The sequence below is a fragment of the Somniosus microcephalus genome, chromosome 27 (assembly GCF_052327205.1).
Source record: "Somniosus microcephalus isolate GS21.2 chromosome 27, FLI_Smic_1.0, whole genome shotgun sequence".
NCBI classification, from domain to species: Eukaryota; Metazoa; Chordata; class Chondrichthyes; order Squaliformes; family Somniosidae; genus Somniosus; species Somniosus microcephalus.
Genome location: NC_141013.1, coordinates 630420 through 642481, shown reverse-complemented (window position 1 = coordinate 642481; position 12062 = coordinate 630420). Strand labels below are relative to the sequence as shown.

The 12062-nt window shown below is 45.4% G+C and overlaps 1 protein-coding gene across 2 annotated transcripts in view; it reads left to right on the top strand.

Annotated features, from left to right (window-relative positions):
- The window catches only part of LOC147099838 (AP-3 complex subunit sigma-2), a 45759-nt gene extending 43963 nt beyond the window's left edge, over positions 1-1796 (top strand). For both annotated transcript variants that reach the window (XM_085968274.1, XM_085968275.1), the window contains exon 6: positions 1067-1796. In XM_085968274.1, the coding sequence (XP_085824400.1) occupies positions 1067-1174 (108 nt within the window). In that variant the 3' untranslated portion in view covers positions 1175-1796. The remainder of the gene's footprint in view (positions 1-1066) is intronic.
- The last annotated feature ends 10266 nt before the right edge of the window (positions 1797-12062 follow it).

Sequence of the window (12062 nt, the reverse complement as noted above, 5' to 3'; positions counted from 1 at the left end):
TTTATAATGGACTCTAGCATTTTCCCCACTACCGATGTCAGGCTTACCAGTCTATAATTCCCCGTTTTCTCTCTACCACCTTTTTTGAATAGTGCGGTTACATTAGCTACCCTCCAATCCATGGGAACTATTCCAGAATCTATAGAATTTTGGAAGATGACCAGCAATGCACCTACTATTTCTAGGGCCACTTCCTTAAGTATCCTAGGATGTAGATTATCAGACCTTGGAGATTTATCGGCCTTCAATCCCGTCAATTTCCCTAACACCATTTCCCTACAAATACTGATCTCATTCAATTCTTCCCTCTCATTAGACCCTATGTTCCCGACATCTCTGGGAGGTTATTTGTGACCTCCTTTGTGAAGACAGAACCAAAGTATGTATTTAATTGGTTTGCCATTTCTTTGTTCCCCATTATAAATTTCCCTGATTCTGACTGCAAGGGACCGATGCTTGACTTCACCAATCTTTTTCTCTTCACATATCTATAGAAGCTTTTACAGTCAGTTTTTATGTTCCCAGCAAGCTTGCTCTCATACTCTATTTTCCCCCTCTTAATTAATCCCTTTGTCCTCCTTTGCTGAATCCTAAACTGCTCCCAATCCTCAGGTTTGCTGATTTTTCTGGCCAGTTTATATGTCCTCTCCTTGGATCTTATGCTATCCCTAATTTCCCTTGTTAGCCACGGTTGAGTCACCTTTTTTGTTTTATTTTTATGCCAATCTTGGGCAGGACATTCAGGTGAAGCTGCCAAAACTGAGAGTTGGAAGAGAGGTAGCGGATTAACCAGGTTCGCTAAGCTGGTAGCCTTGAAGAGAAAGACAGTGTTGTAAATTGAAGATGTACCTCCTTGTTACCATTATCCTCCTCCTCTTCCTATTTCTCGTCCTCCTCTCTCTCCTCTCTTTCTCCAGTCTTTATTGGAATGGCTTCAGTTTTGCTTTTAGCAATTTTGAACAAATTTATAAAGTGATGCAGTTCTTTGTTGCTTTAATTACCTGGATGCAGTTTGGATTTCTTGGCTCTGTAACATTAAAATCTAACCTTCCTTTTGTTATTCCAGGCTGGGTTCTCTGCAGCTCCTGCCCGTGCAGTCTCTGCTGTCAAGAACATCAATCTGCCGGAGATCCCACGCACTATCAAAGTTTCAAACCTATCCCCATTTGTGTAAAAGGACATTTCGTATCAATGATACCTGGTCATCCACTACACTCACCTGTACATACTGAGAACTTTCATCACATCAGCTTTTGATGGTCAGTTTATCGCTATAAAAATTATGAAGACTTGCAGCGTGCTGTCACTGGAGCCCTCAGTCTCTGACACTGTTTGTAGTGAGCACCTACACTGGTCACGTTACAGACAGGAACACGCTAAGCATGTCGTCAGTGCCAATCCTTAATCTAGTGCCGTGACCCAGATAAGTTGCATGTCTACACCTATCCATTCGGCAGCTTCACCATCCCCAGAAACAGTCAACACCAATCCCTCACTGTGGGCCGCCTAGAAAATAGAGGAACAGTTTAACAATCCTCGCTGTGCTCCGACTGCACAAATGGACATTCTGTCGACTCCCAAGAAATGCTTACTGACCAAGAGGTGAGATTTTACTCTCCCTGTCCTCCATTTTGCAAGACAAAGGTTGCATTTTTCTTCCATTTGTGAACATAAAGTGGAAATTCCAGCAGCCAGTACACGGCTCAGTTCCAGGATGGATATGGACTGCATGCTTTAATAGGAATGCATCTGAAATTTGAAACATTGATAATTAAAGTACATTTCCTTTAACCACAGTTTTTGTGGCTGTATGCTCTTTAATTTTTGGAGGTGGGTATTTGCTGAGTGAGTATGGAGCTGGTGCTAAGGGAGTAAAGGGGCTGAGAATGTCTCTCCATCTCCTGCTACTCACACCTTCCTAATTGGACAAGCTAAGTGATTTTATAATTGGCCCGTTTCCATTCAATCCCAGTGTGTCAGGAGAAATCAGTCTATGGTGGATTGTCATAAAGCAAAACCGGTGTCAAACTGATGGCTGAAACTAGACGAGTGCGTAAGAGAAAAGGGAATAGAAAGATAGAACTGAAAGGCTGAGATGAGGTAGATTGAATGGGAGGAGACTCTTGTGGAGTATAAAGACCAGTACAGACCAGCTGGGCCGAATGGCCTGTTTCTGCGCTGTATATGCTGTGTAATTCTATGGTAATGGTTCTGCTGTTGTCCAGACCCATCTTTTCTTTCTTTACTTGTCCCATTACCATCTCCTTTTGCCTTGCACCATCATCCCTTTTGTCATTTAATCTCTCAACAACAACTTGTATTTATATAGCACCTTTAGTTGTAGTAAAATGTCCCAAGGCGCTTCACAAGAGGATTATAAGACAAAATATGTGACACCGAGCCACATAAGGAGCAATTAGGGCAGGTGACCAAAAGCTTGATCAAAGAGGTAGGTTTTAAGGAGCGTCTTAAAGGAGGATAGAGAGGCAGACAGGTTTAGGCAGGGAATTCCAGAGCTTAGGGCCCAGGTAACAGAAGGCACGGCCACCAAAGGTTGAGCGATTATAATCAGGGATGCTCAAGAGGTCAGAATTAGAGGAGCGCAGATATCTTGGGTGGGGGGTGGTGGTTGTGGGGCTGGAGGAGATTACAGAGATAGGGAGGGGCGAGGCCATGGAGGATTTGAAAACAAGGATGAGAATTTTGAAATCGAGGCGTTGCTTAACTGGGAGCCAATATAGGTCAGAGAGCACAAGGGTGATGGGTGAATGGGACTTGGTGCGAGTTAGGACACGGGCAGCCGAGTTTTGGATGACCTCAAGTTTACGTAGGGTGGAACGTGGGAGGCCAGCCAGGAGTGCATTGGAATAGTCAAGTCTAGAGGTAACGAAGGCATGGATGAGGGTTTCGGCAGCGGATGAGCTGAGGCAAGGGCGGAGACGGGCAATGTTACGGAGGTGGAAATCGGCAGTCTTATTTATGCTGCGGATATGTGGTCGGAAGCTCATTTCAGGGTCAAATAGGACACCAAGGTTGCGAACAGTGTGGTTCAGCCTCAGACAGATGTTAGGGAGAGGGATGGAGTCAGTGGCGAGGGAACGGAGTTTGTGGCGGGGACCGAAAACAATGGCTTCAGTCTTCCCAATATTTAATTGGAGAAAATTTCTGCTCATCCAGAACTGGGTGTCGGACAAGCAGTCTGACAATTTAGAGACCGTGGAGCGGTCGAGAGAAGTGGTAATGAGGTCGAGCTGGGTATCGTCAGCGTCCATGTGGAAACTGACGCTGTGTTTTCGGATGATGTCGCCAAGAGGCAACATGTAGATGAGAAATAGGAGGGGGCCAAGGATAGATCCTGGGGGGACGCCAGAGGTAACGATGTGGGAGTGGGAAGAGAAGCCACTGCAGGTGATTCTCTGGCTACGATTAGATAGATAAGAATGGAACCAGGCGAGTGCAGTCCCACCCAGCTGGATGACGGTGGAGAGGCATTGGAGAAGGATGGAGTGGTCAACCGTGTCAAAGGCTGCAGACAAGTCAAGAAGGACGAGGAGGGATAGTTTACCTTTGTCACAGTCACAAAGGATGTCATTTGTGACTTTGATGAGAGTCGTTTTGGTACTGTGGCAGGGGCGGAAACCTGACTGGAGGGATTCAAACATGGAATTGCAGGAAAGATGGGCACGAATTTGGGAGGCCTTCCACCCTATCACAGACCTTCCCTTTTGTTCTTTCCTCCCCTCCCCACTTTCGCTGCCCCTCAGTTGCTTAAAATGTGTTACATCTCTAACTTCTTCCAGTTCTGACGAAAGGTCATCGACCTGAAACGTTAACTCTGTTTCTCTCTCCACGGATACTGCCTGACCTGCTGAGTATTTCCAGCATTTTCTGATTTTATTATGTTTAGATACTGTGGTGCAAGGATACGATGTAAAAGGTTATTGCTGCTGAGATTGATTGTATAATCAGTTCTTAAATCTGCCGAGTCAGATCACATGCTGAAAGTAGAAGCTGAAGGTTGCTTCCCACCCCTCCCCCTTCCCCGGCCAATCTAATCTTGGGATGTCTTCTAATCGAGGCTTTTCTTGAGCAGGATGGCAGTTCCTTAGCTCTTGGTGGTGTAACATTCATCCGCCAGCCACTGTCCTCCGCCCCCCCCCCCCCCCCCCTGCACTGTCCGCCCACAAGCTTTGCTACTTCCTTCGGAACAAGATGGTTTTCTTGTATCAAAGACACTGCTTGTCTAAATTTCCACTCTGAGTTAACACTCTCTTCCCTTTGGTCTATTGCGATGTCTCTTGTCCCATGACACTAACACGATATTCTGAGGTGTTCCTGTCCTGTTCAAAAGGCAATGATCCAACACCAATCATCCCAACAGCCTGAGGATTGAATTACACCCTTTAAATTCCTCTAAATCTACTGTCAGTAAATGAGTTGCATTGAAGGATCGTGCAGATCGTAAAAGTGATTAAAAATAATTCCTTGACTGCAAAAACCATAAAAAGAATCATGTGACCGGTGGAGTGATTTAGTACAATGGGTGGCCGTGTATCCTGTATGAAGATCCTGGTTCATTTGGGTTGGTTTTGCTTTTGGTAAAAATGATTTTTTTTTAATCGGATTAATCAGGCATTTACCACTGACAAGCCTAGAATCGCAGAAACTGACAGCACAGAAGGAGGCCATTCGGCCCGTTGTGCCTTTGAAAGAGCAGTCATGCTTAGTCCCACATTGCCCGCTTTAAATCGGTAACCCTGTAAGTTTCTCGCCCTCCAGTACCCGTCCGACTCCCTTATTAAATTATTCATGGAATCAGCTTCCAGGTGAAGCATTTCAGATCCCCACAACTCTCAGTGAAAACATTTCTCCTCATCTCCCCTCTAGATCTTTTTCCAATGATTTTGAATCTACGACCTCTGGTTATTGACCCACTCGCCGGAGGGAATATATTTCTCTCTGTACTCTATCAAAACCCCTCATCATCTGGAAACCTCTATTAGGTTGCCTCTTAACCTTCTCTGTTCCAAGGAGAACAGTCCGAACTTTTCCAACCTCTCCTCATAACTGAAGTCCCTCCTCCCTGGTAACATCCTGGGACACCTCCTCTGTACTCTCTCCAGGGCCTTTACATCTTTCCTGAAGTGTGGGGCCCAGAATTGTCCACAATACTCCAGCTGAGGCCTAACCAGTGATTTATAAATCTAGCAGGATCTCTTTGCTTTTATATTCATGCCTCTGTTTATAAACCCAAATAACCCATATGCTTTTTTAACCACCTTATCAACTTGCCCTGCCACCTTTAAGGATTTATGTATATGGACACCAAGGTCTCTCTGCTCATCGACACTTTTCAAAATTGTGCCATTTATAGTACAGTCTTTCGGGATTCCTTCCAAAGTGCATCACTTCACACTTCTCCGCATTGAACTCCATCTGCCACACCTCTGCCCATTTCAGCATCCTTTCTATGTCATCCTGAAGTCTACAACTATCCTCATCACTATCTACTACGTTGCCAAGTTTTGTATCATCTTTAAACTTTATAATGCTGCTCCCAACACCCGAGTCTAGGTCCTTTATAAAAGTTGAAGAGTAACGGACCCAAAACTGACCCTTGAGGAACGCCACTGCAAACCACCTCTCAGTCTGATAAACATCCATCCACCACCACCCTCTGCTTCCTGTCACCAAGCCAATTCCGTATCCATGCGCCATTTTCCCCTTAATTCCACAGGTCTTCGGGTTCGAGTTAAATTCGGGGAACACCACTGCGAACCATCTCCCGGCCTGAAGCTTCCTCTCCAGTCCTGTTTTCATTGTGTTCGTCAAAGATTTGCTGCTAAAGTCAGCCAATCAGATACATCTTGTTAAAGTCAGCCAATCAGATACATCTTGTTGAAACAGATTGAAGGAGCCTGGCTCTGACTAACGGGGAAGAACTTTCAGTTCACTGAACATTCGTCTTTTACATTTCTCCCCAAAGGTTTTAACTCTATTGCGCTAAACCACATTGCGTTGCCAAGCTGCATCCTTGATTAAAATATTTGTCATCTATGGGTTGGGTTGACAAATGCCCGCACTGACATGATGGTTATTAATATCCTTTTCACTCCTGGATATTGATTGTGAAATGTGCAACAGAAAGGAAGGCAATCCTTATTCAGTCAATGTAGGCATTTGTAGCCCCACATCTTCAGCTAATGAACGTGAAATGGAGCCTCCACTTGATCTCCAAAGTAGGGCAGGCTCAGGGTGTAGTTCAACAATTAAACTCATTTCTCTGAGGAAAGTATCTGCCAGTTTCACCTATAACAGCAGTTGCTGCAGTATTGTCTGGGAATCACTTGGATTTCTGATTTCTGATCTGCATCCTCCACGGTGCCCCTCACCTTTCTGTGTGTGTTCATTCAAATCCAGTTCATGGTTAAAAAAAGCTTCTGGTAAATGCACAGAGGCTGTGTAAAGAGTGTCCTCTGAAGTGGCTAACAAGCTACAAAAAATCATCACTTCGTCCCATCATGGGAGCATTATTACCATAAGGACTCCAAGGGGAATCGTAGAATAATTTTTTAATTCGTTTATGGGATGTGGGCGTCACTGGCAAGGCCAGCATTTATTGTCCATCCCTAATTGCCCTTGAGAAGGCGGTGGTGAGCCACCTTCTTGAACCGCTGCAGTCCGTGTGGTGAAGGTACTCCCACAGTGCTGTTAGGGAGGGAGTTCCAGGATTTTGACCCAGTGACAATGAAGGATCGGCCGATATACTTCCAAGTCAGGATGGTGTATGATTTGGAGGGGAACTTGCAGGTGGTGGTGTTCCCATGCGCCTGCTGCCCTTGTCCTTCTAGGTGGAAGAGGTCGCGGGTTTGGGAGGTGCTGCCGAAGAAGCCTTGGCGAGTTGCTGCAGTGCATCTTGTAGATGGTACACACTGCAGCCACGGTACACCGGTGGTGGAGGGAGTGAATGTTTAAGGTGGTGGATGGGGTGCCAATCAAGTGGGCTGCTTTGTCCTGGATGGTGTCAAGCTTCTTGAGTGTTGTTGAAGCTGCACTCATCCAGGCAAGTGGAGAGTATTCCATCACACTCCTTACTTGTGCCATGTAGATGGTGGAAAGGCTTTGGGGTGTCAGGATGTGAGACACTCGCTGCAGAATACCCAGCCTCTGACCTGCTCTTGTTGCCACAGTATTTATGTGGCTGGTCCAGTTAAGTTTCTGGTCAATGGTAACCCCCAGGATGTTGATGGTGGGGGATTCGGCGATGGTAATGCTGTTGAATGTCAAGGGGAGGTGGTTAGACTCTCGTTTGTTGGAGATAGTCATTGCCTGGCATTTCTGTGGTGCAAATGTTACCTTCCATTTATCAGCCCAAGCCTGAACATCATCCAGGTCTTGTTGCATGCGGGCATGGACAGCTTCATTATCTGAGGAGTTGTGAATGGCGGTGAACACTGTGCAGTCATCAACGAACATCCCCATTTCTGAACTTATGCTGGAGGGAAGGTCATTGATGAAGCAGTTGAAGATGGTTGGGCCTAGGACACTGCCCTGAGGAACTCCTGCAGTGATGTCCTGGGGCTGTGATGATTAACCTTCAACCATCACAACCATCTTCCTTTGTGCTAGGTATGACTCCAGTCAGTGTAGTGTTTTCCCCCCCGATTCCCATTGACTTCAGTTTTACTAGGGCTCATTGATGCCACATTCGGTCAAATGCTGCCTTGATGTCAAGGGCCGTCACTGTCACCTCACCTCTGGAATTCAGCTCCTTTGTCCATGTTTGGACCAAGGCTGTAATGAGGTCGGGAGCCGAGTGGTCTTGGCAGAACCCAAACTGGGCATCTGTGAGCAGGTTATTGATGAGTAAGAGCCGCTTGATAGCACTGTCGATGATACCTTCCATCACTTTGCTGATGATTGAGAGTAGACTGATGGGGCGGTAATTGGCCAGGTTGGATTTGTCCTGCTTTTTGGGGACAGGACATACCTGGGCAGTTTTCCACATTGTCGGATAGATGCCAGTGTTGTAGCTGTACTGGAACAGCTTGCCTAGAGGCGTGGCTAGTTCTGGAGCACAAGTCTTCAGCATGATAGCTGGGATGTTGTCGGGGCCCATAGCCTTTGCTGTATCCAGTGCGCTCAGCCTTTTCTTGATATCACGTGGAGTAAATCGAATTGGCTGAAGACTGGCTTCTGTGATAGTGGGGACCTCAGGAGGAGGCCGATATGGATCAAGGGGTATGGAGAAAGTGCGGGAATATGGTATTGAGATAGAGGATCAGCCATGATCATATTGAATGTCGGAGCAGGCTCGAAGGGTAGAATGGCCGACTCCTGCTCCTATTTTTCTATGTTTCTATCATACACTCGGCACTTCTGGCTGAAGATGGTTGCAAACGCTTCAGCCTTGTCTTTTGCACTCATGCGCTGGGCTCCACCATCATTGAGGATGGGGATATTCATGGAGCCTCCTCCTCCCATTGGTTGTTTAATGGTCCACCACCATTCACGACTGGATGGGCAGGACTGCAGAGCTTTGATCTGATCCGTTGATTGTGGGATCGCTTAGCTCTGTCTATAGCATGCTGCTTCCGCTTTTTAGCATGCATGTAGTCCTGTGTTGCAGCTTCCCCAGGTTAGCACCTCATTTTTAGGTACGCCTGGTGCTACTCCTGGCTTGCTCTTCTACATTCCTTTTTGAACCAGGGTTGGTCCCCTGGCTTGATGGTAATGGTAGAGTGAGGGATATGCCAGGCCATGAGATTACAGATTGTGGTGGAATACAATTCTGCTGCTGCTGATGGCCCACAGCGCCTCATGAATGCCCAGTTTTGAGTTGCTAGATCTGTCCTGAATCTATCCCATTTAGCACGGTGGTAGTGCTACACAACACGATGGAGGGTGTCCTCAGTGGGAAGATGGGACTTTGTCTCCACAATGACTGTGCGGTGGTCACTGCTACCAATACTATCATGGACAGATGCATCTACGGCAGGTAGATTGGTGAGGATGAGGTCAAGTAGGTTTTTCCCTCATGTTGGTTCTCTCACCACCTGTCGCAGGCCCAGACTGGCAGTTATGCCCTTCAGGACTCGGCCAGTTCGGTCAGTAGTGGTGCTACCGAGCCACTCTTGATGGACATTGAAGTCCCCCACCCAGAGTACATTCTGTGCCTTTGCTACTCTCAGTGCTTCTTCCAAGTGGTGTTCAACATGGAGGAGTATTGATTCATCAGCTGAGGGACATTCGACTTAGGAGCAGGAGTAGGCCACTCGGCCCCTCGAACCTGCTCCGCCATTCAATAAGATCATGGCTGATCTGATTACTCCACGTTCCTGCCTACCCCCGATAGCCTTTCACCCCCTTGCTTACCAAGAATCTATCTACTTCTTCCTTAAAAATATTCAAAGACTCTGCTTCCACCGCCCTCTGAGGAAGAGAGTTCCAAAGACTCACGATCCTGTGTGAGAAAAAAATGTCTCCTCATCTCTGTCTGAAATGGGCGACCCCTTATTTTTAGATAGTGACCCCTAGTTCTCGATTCTCCCACAAGAGGAAACATCCTCTCCACATCCACCGTGTCCAGACCCCTCAGGATCTTATATGTTTCAATCAAGTCACCTCTTATTCTTCTAAACTCCAGCTGATACAAGCCTAGCCTGTCCAACCTTTCCTCATAAGACAACCCGCCCATTCCAGGTATTAGTCTAGTAAACCTTCTCTGAACTGCTTCCAATGCATTTACATCCTTCCTTAAATAAGGAGACCAATACTGTACACAGTGCTCCAGATGTGGTCTCACCAATGCCCTGTACAACTGAAGCATAACCTCCCTACTTTTGTATTCAATTCCCTTCGCAATAAACGATAACATTCTATTAGCTTTCCTAATTACCTGCTGTACTTGCATAGTAACCTTCTGCGATTCATGCACTAGGACACCCAGATCCCTCTGCATCTCAGAGCTCTGCAATCTCTCACCATTTAGATAATATGCTTCTTTTTTATTCTTCCTGCCAAAATGGACAACTTCACATTTTCCCACATTATACTCCATTTGCCAGATCTTTGCCCACTCACTTAACCTATCTATAACCCTTTGTAGCCTCCTTATGTCCTCCTCACAACTTACGATTCCTACCTATCTTTGTGTCATCAGCAAATTTAGCAACCATACCTTCGGTCCCTTCATCCAAGTCATTTATATAAATTGTAAAAAGTTGAGGCCCCAGCACTGATCCCTGTGGTACACCACTCATTACATTTTGCCAACCAGAAAATGACCCATTTATGCCTACTCTCTGTTTCCTGTTAGCTAGCCAATCTTCTATCCATGCCAATATGTTACCCCCTACACCATGAGCTTTTATTTTCCACAATTAGCTTTGATGTGGCGCCTTATCAAATGCCTTCTGGAAATCTAAGTACAGTACATCCACCAGTTCCCCTTTATCCACAGCACATGTTACTTCCTCAAAGAACTCCAATAAATTGGTTAAACATGATTTCCCTTGCACAAAACCATGTTGACTCTGCCTGATTACTTTGAACTTTCTAAGTGCCCTGCTATAACGTCTTTAATAATAGCTTCTAACTTCTTCCCTTTGACAGATGTTAAGCTAACTGGCCTGTAGTTTCCTGCTTTCAGTCTCCCTCCCTTTTTCAATAAAGGAGTTACATTCGCTATTTTCCAATCTAATGGAACCTTCCCTGAATCTGGGGAATTTTGGAAAATTAAAACCAACGCATCAACTATCTCACTAGCCACTTTTAAGACCCTAGGATGAAGTCCATCAGGACCCGGGGACTTGTCAGCCCGCAGCTCCAACAATTTGCTCAGTACCACTTCCCTGGTGATTGTAATTTTCTTGAGTTCCTCCCTCCTTTCCATTTCCTGATTTACAGCTATTTCTGGGATGTTACTTGTATCCTCTATAGTGAAGACCGATGCAAAATACCTGTTCAATTCAACTGCCATCTCCTTATTTTCCATTATTAATTCCCCAGACTCACTTTCTATAGGACCAACGCTCACTTTAACTCTTTTCTTTTTTAAATATCTATAGAAACTCTTACTGTCTGTTTTTATATTTCTAGCTAGCTTTCTCTCGTACTCTAATTTTTCTCTCCTTATTAATCTTTTAGTCATTCTTTGCTGTTTTTTATATTCTTTCCAATCTTCTGACCTGCCACCCATCTTTGCGCAATTATATACTTTTTCTTTAAGTTTGATACTATATTTAACTTTTTTAGTTAACCAGGGATGTTGGGTCCTCCCCTTGGAATTTTTCTTTCTCGTTGGAATGTATCTCTTGTGTGTATTCTGAAATATTCCCTTAAATGTCTGGCACGGTAACTCTATTGACCTATCCCTTAACCTAATTTACCAGATCACTTTAGCTAGCTCTGCTTTCATGCCCTAATAATTGCCCTTATTTAAGTTTAAAATACTAGTCTTGGACCCACTCTTCTCTCCCTCAAACTGAATGTAAAATTCAATCATATTATGATCGCTGCTACTGAGGGGCGCCTTCACTATGAGGTCATTAATTAATCCTATCTCGTTGCACAATACCAGGTCTAGTATAGCCTGCTCTCTGGTTGGCTCCAGAATGTGCTGTTGTAAGAAACTATCCCAAAAACATTCTATGAACTCATCTAGGCTTCCTTTGCCCATCTGATTTTTCCAGTCTATATGTAGATTAAAATCCCCCATGATTATTGCCGTACCGTTCTGACAAGCTCCCATTATTTCTTCCTTTATACTCAATCCTACCGTGTGGTTACTGTTAGGGGGCCTGTACACCACTCCCACAAGTGACTTCTTGCCTTTATTATTTCTCATCTCCAGCCAAATCGCTTCTACATCCTGGTTTCCTGAACTTAGGTCATCCCTCTCTATTGTGCTAATACCATCATTAATTAACAGAACCACCCCTCCACCTTTTCCTAGCTTCCTGTCCTTCCTAAATGTCTTGAGGGAGGGCGGTGGGTGGTAATGAGCAGGAGGTTTCCTTGCCCATGCTTGACCTGAAGCCATGAGACTTCATGGGGTCTGG